At 40.0% G+C, this 15,486-nt stretch overlaps 1 protein-coding gene across 3 annotated transcripts in view; it reads right to left on the reverse strand.

Moving 5' to 3' along the window:
• The window catches only part of BPNT2 (3'(2'), 5'-bisphosphate nucleotidase 2), a 117,106-nt gene extending 112,263 nt beyond the window's left edge, over positions 1–4,843 (reverse strand). For all 3 annotated transcript variants that reach the window (XR_012416924.1, XM_073999990.1, XM_005563361.4), the window contains exon 1: positions 4,191–4,843. Coding sequence is in view for 2 of the 3 variants with exons in the window: in XM_073999990.1 (XP_073856091.1) it covers positions 4,191–4,577 (387 nt within the window). In the remaining variant the exon portion in view is untranslated. The remainder of the gene's footprint in view (positions 1–4,190) is intronic.
• Between the last annotated feature and the right edge of the window lie 10,643 nt (positions 4,844–15,486).

The following is a 15,486-nucleotide window of genomic DNA, read 5'->3' on the forward strand; positions in this document are numbered from 1 at the left end:
CTCACCTGAAAAAGCCTCCTAACTGGTCTCCCAGTATTTACTTTCCTCCCCTCCAAACCATCCTCCAAGCAACTACTCTGAGTCCTTCCATTCATTTATATTATAGTTAAGAGTATACTTCTGTTACATCTGTTATACTGCCTTATATAGAGAATTAAACAGACCTGAGATGATTCTCTGACCATTAAGTGAATCTCAGCGAGTCTAAGATTCTTCTCATGGTGAAACCTCGTCTCTACTAAAAATACAAAAACTTAGCCGGGTGTGGTGGCGGTGCCTGTAGTCCCAGCTACTCGGCAGGCTGAGGCAGGAGAATGGCGTGAACCTGGGAGGCAGAGCTTGCAGTGAGCCGAGATCGCACCGCTGCACTCCATCCTGGGCAACAGAGTGAGACTCCATCTCAAAAAAAAAAAAAAAAAAAGTTTTTTTTCTAGCTGGGCAATCTTTGGCAAATTATTTAGCCTCTCCAAGCCTTTATCTGAAAAATAGAGGCTGTAGTACTTAACCTCCTTTATTGTTGTGAAGATAAAATTAATAATGTCATTAAGAAGTTTAATTAAATTTTTGTGGCTTGCAAAGGGCTATGCAAATGTTAGCTAGTAAAACAAGCTCAGCAAAACTTCCCTACCGCTTGAGTCCTGGTCCTCATCTCTCACATGGCCTGTTCTAACAGTCTCTAACTAGTCCCTATCTATCTCCAAATGCCCAAAGCCCAAAGTATGGCTTATTGAGGCCTCAAGAAAAGTCAGCTAAATCTGGCCTTCTTTTAGTATTCTAGTAGTAAACTATGGATTGGGTCCAAATTCCTTTGAGCTTGGAATATGACCTAGCCCCTACCTACCTTCCCAATCTCTTCCACAATAATTCTCCCAAGTGCATTTTACTCAAACTCATTAGATTACATGAATTAGCTGTCCTACTATCTCTCTTGGGCCTGTTCCTTTGAACTAGTTTCTTTGCCTCTGTTTTCAGTGCTTATGTCTACACCAATTACTAGTTATTCTAATTTTACAGAAGAGGACACTATGGTTCAAAAAAGTTAAATGACTGGCTAGTATCACTTAGGCTGATGACTGCACAAGATGTCAATGCAAGTGTTCTGTGCACTATATTAGTGCTTCTCAAACTTTTCTGGGATATACTTCTGTTGAAAGACAGAAGCATAACTTCCATCTTATAGGTCAAGGAAGACACAGACCCAAGTTGCTGCTACCAGCTTGGAGTACCATGCTTTACCTTCAAATAAGTCACTATCAGAACTTTGAACAAATCAAGTTGAGGACAGGAGCCCCTCAAACAGACAGTCCCCTGTACATTAAATCAAAACTATAAATCTAAGTTTGTCTGTTCTGTGGCTGCAAAGTCACTCCACAAAAGTATCTTCATTTTCACTGTTACCTGCAAGGATAAAGAGACAGTGCCATACAAATGGCTGGAGTTATTATTACTTTGACACAATGAAATAAGCACTGCCAAAGTGTTTAGGAAGAGGAGACTAGCTGCCTGGAGGACTCTCTGGGATCTCTAACCTGAAGAAAACTGAAGACAAAAGGAAACCCAGGGAGCCTAGGTGAAACTTGAGTTTTGTTTAGACAGCACTCACTTTTCTAGAGTATGATTCCTCAACTTGGGCACCAATTGACTAATGGAGCAGATAATTCTTCATTGTAGGGGGCTGTCCTGTGCATTATAGGATGTTTACCCTCTACCTGCTAGATGCCAATAGCATCCCACCCCTGGTTGTGACAACCAAAAATGTCTTCTGATGTTGTCAAATGTCAGTTAGGGGACCAAACTGTCTCCAGCTGAGTGCTCCAGAAAAATCCCTGGTATATCCTTTTACTGAGGAGTGAACATTAGATATGAAAGCTCAGACTTTAGACTCTACATAGGAAAGCAACGGGAGAAAACAGATCTTTCTATATTTACACAGGGCACTAGGATAAAAGAAAGAAGTATCTGATGCTTCTCAAAGGTCTTTTTCCACTAGGAAGTAAAGTAAGTGGAATATAATTTAAGTTTCTTACGAAGAAATTTGGGGTGAGGCTTCAAAATCAACCAGGCATTTAAGACTGTACTTCTGGGCATTAGGAGAGGGGAAGGCACAAAAGGAGAAAGATTCTTTTAGGTTGATTCTCCACTTAGACGGCTAGAATATTTGGCCTCTAGCCTATAACACAGGGATATAAGGAGATCGCTCAACATGATACCATCTCCACTTTGACACTGTATAAATGAACACAAACCTCCTCTATTCCTTCAGCCATGACCCAACAGGAATACTGCAGAAGCACATGCAAACATTCAAATAGTCACAAGAAAACAAAAAGTTGTTTTATATGAAGCCAGAGACTTCAACATCTGCAATTCCAAAAGCTTGGCTTTTGTGTTTAATAAAATGCAGCTCACTACCCTTGGCAGCCATTCCCTTATTGTTTGCTAATAAATGAGAATGCACACACATACAGATGGGTTTTCAACATTTAAGAAACTTTTGTTTTTACTTAAAAAAAAATCAACTCTGCTTGCTACATTTCACTATTATTGCTTTTAAGCTTCTAAAATTATAAGTTTTAAGCAGGCTTCTAAAGATATAGCTAAAATGTTGGATAGTTCATATAAGCTGGAGTGTCATGAGCCTCAGATTTCCCATTTGTAAAGTAGGCAGAAATAAAATTTACTTCTTAAAGTTGCTGTAACGATCAAATGAAGTCCTGTGTAGTCAGTATTTGGGCACGTAGAATATATTCAATAAATGGTTATTATTAGTACTGTTAAAACTATTAAATAACAACTTCTCTGAATCTCCTGTTTCCTCTATACATTCTTGGGGAAGGAAACACATATGTTTTGGAAAAGCGGTAAAATAGTTCATAAACATATCTTACATCTAGATGCAAAAAAAGATAAGTGTTATTTGTGATGATAAAAACAGAGTAGAGGAAAAAGAAAAAGTGGAAATATTCTGTGTTTTAAGTAGAAATTTGAAAAAAAAAAAAATTCTAACGTTAATTACATCTGGTATCCAGTAGCTCATGATAGGAAATCCAACGTTCCTTTCCATCGGAAAAAAAGAAAAAGACGAAAGAAAGGGGAGGAAGAGACGAGAATAAAAAGCAAAACCAAAGCAATATTATGACAGACTGGAAGAGCCTTACACAAAATACATTAAACAATGACAATATTCTCCTCTTTCAAGATCAGCAGTAAAAGGTCAGTCACCTTCCAAAGAAGCCTGGGTTTGCACATCACTGTTTATCTAAAATTTCAGTGAAGACAATTTTTCTTCCCAGTAGCCAAAACTACAGTTAGGTGAGTTAAGATATACATTAATAAGGTGCTGCTACACTATGTTCAGCTCTTCCTCAACAAAATTTGCAGTTCCTGGAACTGTAAATTTTAAAAATGCTTTATTCAACTCAACAGCAGCTCCACTGAAATTATGAATTCAAAAAGTATTAATAACAAATCCAAAATGTCTGGATTTCCCTAAGAAAATGTCAACTCCCTTCCTAGAAACCTACCCAAAGAAAAAGCAAATGTTATTTAATTCTTATTCTCTGGAGTAAACATGGATCTTTAATCAAGGGCCAGGTAGCATCAACAGCTGGTATATTTCTAAGTACCTCCTTAAACGGCCCGCAAACTATAAACTTAAGAGCGTCATGACAAAACGACAGCGAAATGAGCATACTCACCCCCACCCTCCCCACCCCCACCCCCACCACCGCGCGCTAATAGCTCTGCAACAAGACTCGGTCTTTCAGCTGGCTACTGGCCAGCCAGCCAGAAAATGTGTACTCCAGTTTCGACCCTTCTAGGGATGAAATCAAGGAAGGATAGAAGGTCTTGGGGAATTTTAGCCAACCCCTTCATTCTACGGAAAAGCCTGAAGCCGCGGGTGCAATTAACTTTCTCAGCCTTTTCGTTTTGAGGCCTCCTGATCCTAAGTACACACGGCGCACACCCGACCCAGGAGGAGCCAAAAAGGCACGGGCCCTGAGTCAGACTACATGCAACCTCACCCAGCTCCTCTGCTGTTTGTCTGACCTTGTGCACGTTAACTTCTGCGTCTCAATTTCCACATCTACAAAATGGGAACCAGAAGCTCCACACCCCATACTGTTCAGAGTCGACGGGCCGAGACGCGCTCCCCGGCTCGGGTGGGCGCTCCGCCCGTGGGCTCCCACCTGGACGCTGGGGAAGGCGGTCTTGAGCAGGTAGAACATCTTGCGGTTGGACAGCACGTCGCCGCTGGTCATCTTGTCCTCGGCTCCCTCGCGCGTCTTCCCCTTGGACTTCTCGTGGAGGACATTGCTCTCGCGGACTCGCCTCACCTCGTCGCCGCCGCGGACTGCGGCCAGCACTGACACAGCCAGCATCTCGCGCAAGTCCACGGTGCCCCCGTCGGCCGCGGCCGCGGGTCCCGCCGCGCCGCCGCCAGGCTCGCTGCTCAGGCCGAAGAGGCTGAAGCGGCCAGCCAGGAAGCCCGAGTAGAGGTGGTAGAGCACGCCGAGCCCCAGCAGGCAAAACACGGCCACCCCCAGTGGGGAAAGGCGGATGCCCATGGGTGCCATGGCGCGGGAGGCCGGGCGCTCCGGGCTGCGGCTCTCACAGGCCTCCCCGCGCCCGCCGCCGCTGCCGCGCTCCGGGCCAGGCGCCGCGCGGGCTACACCGGCGTCCGCTCCCCCGCCCCGGTGCGCCCCATCACTCCCTCCCAGGAAAGGCCAAGCCGCGCCGCCGAGAGCACGGACACCGCCCCGCGCGCCTGACTCGCCAGGCAGCACGGTCTAGGCTCTTCCGCCGGCCTGCCGGTCCGACTTCCACGTTAGCCTACGGCCGCGAGGTGAAAGGGGAGCGTGGGTGTGTATCCGGGTTACGCGACGGGGCGGGGCGAGGGCGAGGGGCGGGGAGAGCTGGGCACCTCCCTTTGGGGCGGGGCGGGACGGGAGGCGCTGGACTGAGCTGCCTTCCTTGGTCTGGGTGGGAAGGTATTCCTGGAAGCGGCGAGCAGCAATCCACGCAGAAAAGTGTGCTGTGCTGAGTGCCTTGTGGATGTTTAAATTAAAAATACGACTATGGATGGCTGTAATAAAGTCACAGTAACAGTCTAGTCTTCTCATCACTCAGATTATTGAGGAATGGAGGAAAACACAATAAACCATTTTAAAAGATTGATTTGCAAGCTTTTTTAGCCAGCGGGGGTGTAGACAGCCTGTACCTTTAAGTCGCTTCTCCGCGCTCTTCCCGGCAGGACGGGGGACTGGGAGGTGAGGGGAAGAATTGTACTTGGCTCTTTATTCTGTTTGACATCTTTATCGTGCCCTAAATGCTTTTTTGTGTATAGAGTTTCCCTCCTCCACCTGCCAGAATAAACCATCTTCGAAGCAGCTGAAAAACATGCCTTGATCCCGGTTTTTCATAATGAGAGAAAACAAACCAGGGGCTTCTCTCATTTCCAAGGGTATTCGAGCCTGGCTCTCTTACCAGAGCTTGAGGAGCAAAGGAATTGCTTGACAGAGTCCACTTAAAATATGTATATCCGGAGATGGTCAATCTAGAGCATGTAATCTTTGAGTCAGTGTAGGCCCTCTAAGAATCTGACAGAAATAACTACCTTCTACTATAACACCGATCTTAGCTAGAATGATAGTGAATACTTCATAAGTATTCATAAGTTTATCTTTAATCTTAAAAGTGAATATTAAGATTGTAACATTAAGTATCGTTCTTAAATATTAAAATATCTATATAAAATCAACTTAAAATGTAGCCTGTTTTACTCTTCATAGCAAAACAGCATTGGTTTTAAGTGGACTTTAGAATTAACCACCTGAAAAACTACAAGTATACCAAACTTCTAAACATCCATTGCTAAGCAAGTCATGTAGAGCCTGACCTTTACCGCCTGACCTTTACCGCTTACTTAGAGCTCAGGGCATCTGTAGAATTTGCATATGATAATACAGATACAACAAAAGCACTGACTATTGATTGTTTGGTTTCCCTGCTAGCAATCTAAGTAGCTTAAAAATAATCACAGCACAAAATCAAGTACAAATACAAATCAATGAAAGAACAATCCCTAGAGTATTGACAGCACCAGAACTTAAAGAACTAGCATTACCTTTCTTGTCAGCTTTTGAGAGCAACTTTGCAATGAAGCAAAGCTGCTTTCAAATATCTGAAAGTGAATGTCACAGAGTAATTCTCAAAACCCATCCCAGAGATAAAGATAAAGATCAGGGTTGAAATATAAAGGTGTAAGTTAAATGGAACCACCCCAACCTAAACTATGAGAGCAACAAAAAGATGAGTTGGATAGTAGTCATGTCAATATTAAAAAGAATCATTGGGAAGTCTAACTGAGGTTTCTCAAAATAAACAGATTAATATTTTCCAAGGATATTGGTGAATAATATAGGGTCACATTCAGTGTGGCAGTATACACAGTATACCACTGAGGCAAATACTAAAAGCTCTGGAGCATTTCTACTGCAAAAAGGGAATTAAGACTTGAGGGAGAAAATGCGAAGGTATGTGAAAAGAAGGAGTCACTTTAAAGATTGTAGCTCCAAGAGGCGTTCTAGCACTCAAGTGGTAATTGATCATAGAGAATCAGTATTAACAGATAACATGTAATCAACAAGAGAAGTTATGACAATAAGAAAACATTTGATTAATTACGTGTGGTACAATGATATCATAAAACCTTTATAGGAATTTGATTGAAAGAAACTTGTTTTTTTAGTGTCAAGTTGTCAGAAGCTTCAAACAATGCATACATACAAATGAAAATTATATGGCTTTCATATATTAAGATTGTGGACAGTCTGTTTCTAAAACATAATCTACATCTATTCTTAAAATTGTTTTCCCCAAGATTTAGAAATAAACAATTAAATGTGTTAACTTTTTAAATTAAAGCAAAATAATTATGTAGGCTGATGCAAGTAAGACAACTTGAATCTGCAACTAGAAACTATACCCAATGAAAAACCCTGCCTTAAAATAAAAGACAGACAAATGGATATATTTTTACTTGTTTTAGGTTCAATTGTTAAGATGACTAGTTTTTTTCTGTAATTCCCCACTTTAATTCAGTTTTCTCAGTTAACTGGCTCACACTAGTTCTGATTACATCAGGCAAAGGACCTCTTCTAAATGTCTGCATAATGCTACCTTTCCTACAAATAGCAGTTTTCCTTATAGTCTCCATGTGTACAGAATAAATAATATCAATTTATGAAACATTATTAGCATCTGAGATGTTAAGGACATTTTGGTTCCTTTCAATGACTCCTGACTTCAAATTTACCCTGGAAAAACTTTTTTATAAAAATTAATCTTGGCCGGGTGCAGTGGCTCACCCATACGCCTTTGGGAGGCCAAGGCAAGTGGATCACAAGGTCAGGAGTTCAAGACCAGCCTAGCCAACACAGTGAAACGCCGTGTCTACTAAATATACAAAAATTAGCCGGGCACGGTGGCACACACCTGTAATCCCAGGTACTTGCGAGGCTGAGGCAGGAGAATTGTTTGAACCCAGGAGGTGGAGGTTGCAGTGAGCCGAGATTGCCCCATTACACTCCAGTCTAGGCAATAGACCGAGACTCTGTCTAAAAAAAAAAAAATTTTCCTTTAAATATGCATTGGAGGGGTACAATGTAATTAAAGAAAGGTTCAGTTTAGTTGAACCCTCATTAAAAGTGTTTTTACTACCTTTCTGAGAAAGAAAACAATGAACTGATGGCATTTTACATGTTTAAAATATAAAACTTCCAAGAAGATTATTATTTGCATATTCTTTCCTTAAGTGATTCTATCCTATAGAAACAATAATTCTGGTTTTTTAATAGATCCAGTGATACAATGTTTGCTTCTGCCATTAAAGTTCCGTCTTTGGCAGATAATTGAAGTTCAGAAAAGTGGCTTTCATATATCAAGATTGTGGATAGTCTTTTTCTAAAACAGGATCTACATCTATTCTTAAAATTGCTTCCCCCAGATTTAGAAATAAACAATTAAATGTGTAACTTTTAAAATTAATGTAAAATAATTTTGTTAGCATTATAGCATTTTACTATGGCCTCAATCCTAGCAATAGTAATATTGAATTCTTGTTGGAGACAGTTCTGTAGGTATAAGCATACTTTGGTATCTGCAGGGTTTGGTTCCAAGACCCACACAGATACCAACATTTGAGATGCTCAAGTTCCTTATAAAAAATGATATAGTGTTTTCATATAGCCTACACACATCCTCTCATTTACTTTAAATCAACTCTAGATTAGTTATAATACCTAATACAATATAAATGGTAAATAGTTGTTACACTGTATTGCTTATTTGTATTATCTTTACCATGGCATTGTTATTTTTACTGGTATTTTTTTCCAAATATTTTTGATCTTGTTGGTTGAATGCATGGATGTGGAACCTACAGATAGAGAGGGACCACTATATATACAATAGAAAAGTGGAAATAGTTGCAACCCTTTGAAATTATAATCACTCTGATCCATATGCACGACATAAAGCCAGGTAAGTAATTTGCATATCTTTATATCTTCTGACCTAACTCAGATCCTATGCATATAGCAAGAACTCAGTATTTATGAAACTGGACTTTTAAAAGCTACTTTTTAGTGAAATGTTGTATATTTTGTAAAGTGTTTCTCAAAAAAAAAATGAATTTAACAAACATTAAAGACCCAACATTCATTTTGCTTATTCGAAACATTTGTTTCACCAGCATACAAATCAGCCTAAATATATATATATATATATATATATATATTTCCTTGGGCATCCTTAAGATATCAAATATTTCTTAACTTTTTTGTTTGTACCCTTCATTAAATCTTACTGCTTACAAAGCATCAATTTAGTGAGTAATGTAAATTTTCCCACATTATATTTTATTCTCTAGGTGATCTGGACATATACATTTTGCTCACTACCAATCTAAAACCTGAGGTAAAATTATCATCTTAAAATTTCATTTATTAAAAAAATATGTAGTCCTGGCACAATGGCTCACACCTGTAATATCAACACTTTGGGAGGCCAAGGCAGGTAGATTGCCTGAGCTCAGGAGTTTGAGACCAGGTTGGCCAACATGGCAAAACCCCATCTCTACAAAAAATACAAAAGTTAGCCGGCTTGGTGGTGCATGCCTATAGTCCCAGCTACTTGGGAGGCTGAGCAGGAGGATTGCTTGACTCCAAGAGGTTGAGGCTGCAGTGAGCCCAGATCCCACCACTGCACTCCAGTCTGAGTGACAGAGCAAGACCCTGTCTCTAAAAAAATATATATAAAAATATCTAAAATTTTCTCATCTGCAGAAAGTAGCATTTGAGTGCTATTCATCAATCATGATTAGAATATGTACTTTATGGAATTTTGTTCATAATTTATATTACATAAAATTCTCAACATAATGCATATTGCTATTACATAGATTTAGACATAAAACAAGACAAACTGTGTCATCTAGAATGTAACAACTCAATATAGCCATGATATCCTAGCAAGTGTTTCTCAAACTTTTTGAGAATTAAAATAAGTTTTACATCTAGACACAGCAAACAAAGGCTTCACTAAACAATACTTACCCTGATGTATGACATATTATTGTATATTTTTATACCCTTCAAACTGATTTGATTGCTCTGTAGCAGGACAAGTCACAGACAAAACTCCTCAGACACTGAGTTAAAGAAGGAAGAGGTTTATTCAGCCGGGAGCATTGGCAAGACTCCTGTCTCAAGAGCCAACTCCCTGAGTGAGCAATTCCTGTCCCTTTTAAGGACTCACAACTATAAGGGGGTGCACGTGAGAGGGTCATGATCGATTGAGCAAGCAGGGGGTACGTGACCGGGGCTGCATGAACCGGTTGTCAGAGTGAAACAGACCGGGAAGTTTCACAATGTCATCAGTTGTTAGGTCAGGGGTCGAATTTTAACTTCCAGGCTTAGGTCAGGCAGGCCCAGGCCTGGTTTTGGGTCTAGTTCCTTAGTTTTGGGTCTGGTTCCCAGGCGCCAGGCTACCTGCCTTTAGTTTTGCTTCTCTTTCCTTTTCTGAGTATAAAACAGTATAAGACGATATTGGAGGGTCTGTCTCTCTTCTCTCAGTTCCATTAATGGGTCACTGTTGAGAGACAAATCTCTGTGATTTCTTGTGTGTCTCAATGTCTTTCCTGCAGAGGGACTGACTTCCTTTTCAAGAATGTTATCTTTTCAAGGGTGTTTATACAGAAACAGCCTTGGAAGACACAGATGGTGTTTCCCTCTAGAGCAAAGGACAAGTTGGTTTTATTTACATTATAATGTAAATGATGGCTCGCTCTGGGGCAAAGTTAGGGCAGGTTTATTGCTAATCATAAAAGATTTAGGGTTCCTCAACTCAGAGTTCCTTTCCTGGAATGCATCCAATTGTGTGTTCACAAGTTGAGACCCTCTTATTGTTACCCTGTGGAAATTGGGGCTTGAGGAACAAGTGCAAATGCTGACACTCTAAATGCCACAATTGCTTTGTCTTGAGCCTAAAGTCTAGTGACTTCTGTCAGCATCCATGTGGCTAGCAGACTCACTTGTTAGCTGCAAGCAGAGTAAAATCTCAGAACCTTCACACTCTTGATAGTCACAATCCCCACATTTTGGAAAAAACTCCTGTAGTTTATATACAGAATTATAATTTTGTCCACATTGAGATTTCACTACACCCTCAAGTTAAAAAGAAAACTTGAAAATTAAAGGATTATCATATGAAAAGGGACATTTTTTAAAAATTCAGACTTTTTCAGAGATGACTTAAAGAGTCTTTATAACTTCTTGTAACTTTTAAGCAAAGTTGAACTATAAATTTTTCCTTGTCATGTTATTTCATATACTTAATGTTAGCATGCCCAGAAATTGACCTAAAAAGGATTAATAATAAAGCCAGTCTTTCTAATAGCAAAAAAAAAATCTTTTTTGCTTTTATGAATTTGAAGAAAATCCTAATCATAATTCAATAAATAAAACAACCCAAATTAATTAAGTGGTAAAACCAACTTTCCCAATTTATTTCTTTATCTTAGTCCTAAACCAACTAGAAAATATATAGTTTTGCCACATCAACTTGCTAAAAGTTGTATTATGCTGTAAGGTCTTCCTGAATAACCCATTCTTTGCATAGAACTAGCTGCTTACTCATCTGTCTTCATGTATAAGCCCCATTCAGGTGGAGACACCTCCTGCCTGCCCCTGAGGTTTTCACAGTTGTGAAACTTTGCTTAAAAGTTACAAGGTTCTGAGATGAGACACACCCATATTTCTCTGGGTGATGGGAGTTTGTGAACAAATATCTGTAGTAAAGAGGAGCCCAGGAAGGCAAGCAACTATAGAGTCATTCTGTCTCTCAGTGCTTCTAAAACTGTCATGTTCAGCAGATCCTGAAGCTCTTTAAGAATGACTCATAGTCATGTAGAATACAAAAGCAATTCTAGTGACCCACTTTTTCTTTCTTTCTTTTTTTTCTTTTTTGAGATGGAATCTCCCTCTGTCACCCAGGCTGGAGTGCAGTGGCACCATCTCAGCTCACTACAACCTCTGCCTCCCAGATTCAAGCAATTCTCATGCTTCAGGCTCCCGAGTAGCTGGAACTACAGGCATGCACCACCAGCCCAGCTAATTTTTCTATTTTTCATAGAGATGGGCTTTCACCATATTGGTCAGGCTGGCCTTGAACTCCTGACCTCAAGTGATCCACCCGCCTCAGCCTCCCAAAGTACTGGGATTACAGGTGTGAGCCACCACGCTCAGCCTTTTTCTTCCATGTATCAGTGTTCACACCGGCATGAAGAGCTCCCATTGGGTCATTCATACTGGTCATGTTTCACCCCAAGCTCCTTATCACTCTGTAGTTCTCATATACATTCACATAGGTGTCTTGCATCTGGCCAAATCATTTCAGCCAGAGTAGCAAGGTTATTTTTATTTGACATCCACACACATGGGAAAAGCCATAGCAACCTGAAGAAGTGTAATGGCCTGATGGTACTTTCCTTTGCAGAGGACTGTAGCAGCTATGGCCACTGTTACCCTTCTAACGAAGTTCCTCAAGAAATAACGTTATTATACCTCATGACAAAGTTACAAACACCTGCTGAGTGCACATCAAATCAGAAAATTTTAGAGGTTAGAATGCTAGAGCAATAATTTAGCTCAATCTCTTGATTGTATAGGTGAGTAAACTGAGTTCCCTGAAGGCTAGGCCAAATTGAGAAACGTGGTCTCCCAGTTCCCATTTAGCATGATTTCCACCAAATGCCCAGATATGGATGATACAAATATCCTTGGGAACACAGTAAGTGTGTTAGCCCCTCAAATGCAGAGCCCGAGTTTTCAGCACCTGCTATGGTGCCTGCTCCATAGTGGGTGCAGGGTGTTCTTTCTCATTCTTTCTTTTTTCATTTTTTAAAATTTCTTTGAACCACTTTTGACTTCCATATGATTTGATTCAGATTGTATTTTTACTTTTTTTCACTTCTTGAGTGCTTTTGATTGATACAACTTAATTTTAAATATTCTCCTATTTCTCCTTTATGAGTCACTTATTACTATGACGAACCCTGACAAATTCTTAAGTTTTATACGCCTCATATTTTTCAAGGCTGGTTTTAGATATCACAATCTTTGAGAAGCCTGCTTGACCACAAGACCATTTTGTGGTTTGCTTTTGCTTTTGTGTGTGGTAAATACAAATTTTATTCTGTATAAAATATAATAAAAACATTCATGCATTCTAAAGGTCTTAAAACTCCAATCAGTGTAACATTTTTGGTATTTAAATAAACAAAATATATATTTCTAATTAAAATATGGTACATATTCTGTTTCTTTTAACTTTTTAGTTTTACGGGTACATGTACAGGTTTGTTACATGGGAATATTGTGTATTGCTGAGATTTGGTGTATGAATGATACTGTCACCTAGGTAGTGAGCATAGTACCTGATAGGTAGTTTTTCAACCCGCACCCCCCAGCTCCTTTAATTGTCCCCACTGTCTGTTGTTCCCATCTTTGTATCCATGTATATTCAATGGTTAGCTCAAAACTTGCCAAGTGAGAACATGCAGTGTTTGGTATTCTGTTCCTGCATTAACCCATTTAGGGTAATGGCCTCCAGCTCCACTCATGTTGCTACAAATGAGTGTTATCTCATTCTTTTTTATGGCTCATTCTTTTTACGGCTGTGTAGTATTCCACTGTGCATATGTACCACATTTTCTTTATCCATTCCACCACTGATGGGCATCTAGGTTGATTTGTGTTTTTGTAATTGTGAATAGTGCTACAATGAACAAAGGAGTGTATGTGTACTTTTGGTGGTACAATTTTCTTTTGGGTACATACCCAGTAATGGGGTTGCAGGGTCAAATAGTAGTTCTGTTTTAAGTTCTTTGAGAATTCTCTAAATTAAAGTGACTAATTTACTTTCCTGCCAACAGTGTGTCAGCATTCCATTTTCTCTGCAACCTGGCCAGTGTGTATTTTTTGACTTTTTAATAATAGCCATTCTGACTGGTATCTCATTTTGATTTGCATTTCTCTAATGATTAGTGATGTTGAGCACTTTTTCATACCTTTGTTGGCCACATGTATGTCTTCTTTTGAAAAGTGTCTATTCATGTCCTTTGCTCATTTTTTAATGGGGCTGCTTGTTTTTTGCTTGTTGAATTGCTTAAATTCTTTATAGATTCTAGATATTAGATCTTTGTTGGCTGCATAGTTTGATAATATTTTCTTCCATTCTGTAGGTTGTCTGTATACTCTGTTGATAGTTTCTTTTGCTGTGCACAAGCTCTTTAGTTTATACATTCCTCTTGTCAATTTTCGTTTTTGTTGCAACTGCTTTTGGTGACTGCTCATGAATTCTTTGCCAAGGCCAATGTCCAGAATCATATTTCCTAGGTATTCTCTAGGATTTTTATAGTGTAAGGAATTCATTTAAGTTTTTAATCCATCTTGAGTTGAGTTTTTGGGTTTTTTTTTTTTTTTTTTTTTTTTGAGACAGAATCTCGCTCTTGTTGCCCAGGTTGGAGTGCAATGGTGCGATCTTGGCTTACTGCAACCTCCTCCCAGTTTCAAGCAATTCTCCTGCCTCAGCCTCCCAAGTAGCTGGGATTATAGGCACCCGCCACCATGCCTGGCTAACTTTTGTATTTTTTAGTAGAGATAGGGTTTTACCCTGTTGGCCAGGCTGGTCTCGAACTGCTGACCGCAGGTGATCCACCTGCCTAAGCCTCCCAAAGTGCTTGGATTATAGGCATGAGCCATCGCGCCCTGCCGAGTTGAGTTTTATATATAGTAAAAGGTAGGGGTTCAGATTCAATCTGCTAGCCAGTTATCTCAACACCATTGTTGGGAATAGGCCCCCAAATCTGGCCATAAACTGGCCCCAAACTGGCCATAAACAAAATCTCTGCAGCACTGTGACATGTTCATGATGGCCATGATGCCCACGCTGAAGGTTGTGGGTTTACTGGAATGAGGGCAGAGAACCCCTGGCCCACCCAGGGCAGAAAACCCCTTAAAGGCGTTCCTAAGTCACAAACAATAGAATGAGCAATCTTTGCCTTAAGGACACATTCCTGCTGCAGATAACTAGCCAGAAGGCATCCCTTTGTTTCCGCCCATCCCTTTGTTTCCTGTAAGGAATACTTTTAGTTAATCTATAGTCTGTCAGTAAATATGTGGGTAAATCTCTGTTTGGGCTCTCAGCTCTGAAGGTTGTGAGTCCCCTGATTTCCCACTCCACATGCTATATTTCTGTGTGTGTGTCTAATTCTTCTAGTGCCACTGGGTTAGGGTCTCCCTGACGGAGCTGGCCTCAGCATCATTTATTGAATAGGGATTCCTTTCCCCCATTGCTTGTCATTGTCAGCTTTGTTGAAGATCAGGTAGTTGTAGATATGTAGCTTTACTTCTGGGTTCTATATCCTGTTCCATTTGTCTATGTATCTGTTTTTGTACCAGTACCAAACTGTTTTGGTTACTGTAGCCTTGCAGTATAGTTTGAAGTCAGGCAGCATGATGTCTCCAGGTTTGTTCTTTTTGCTTAGGATCCCTCTGTCTGTTCAGACTCTTTTCTGGTTCCATGTGAATTTTAGAGTAGTTTTTTCTAATTCTGTGATAAATTATGTTTATGATTTAATAGGAAGTGCATTGAATCTATAGATTGCTTTGGACAGTATGGCCATTTTAACAATATTTATTCTTCTATCCATGAGCATGGAATGGTGGGATGTTTTTCTATTTGTTTTTGTCATCTCTGATTTCTTTCAGCAGTGCCTTGTAATTCTCATTGTAGAGTTCTTTCACCTCTTTGGTTAGCTGTATTCCTAGATAATTTGTTCTTTTTGTGTCTATTGTAAGTGGTGTTCTTAATTTGGCTGTCAGCTCTCTCATTACTGGTGTATAGAAATGCCACTGATTTGTG

The sequence above is a fragment of the Macaca fascicularis genome, chromosome 8 (assembly GCF_037993035.2).
Source record: "Macaca fascicularis isolate 582-1 chromosome 8, T2T-MFA8v1.1".
Classification (NCBI taxonomy): Eukaryota; Metazoa; Chordata; class Mammalia; order Primates; family Cercopithecidae; genus Macaca; species Macaca fascicularis.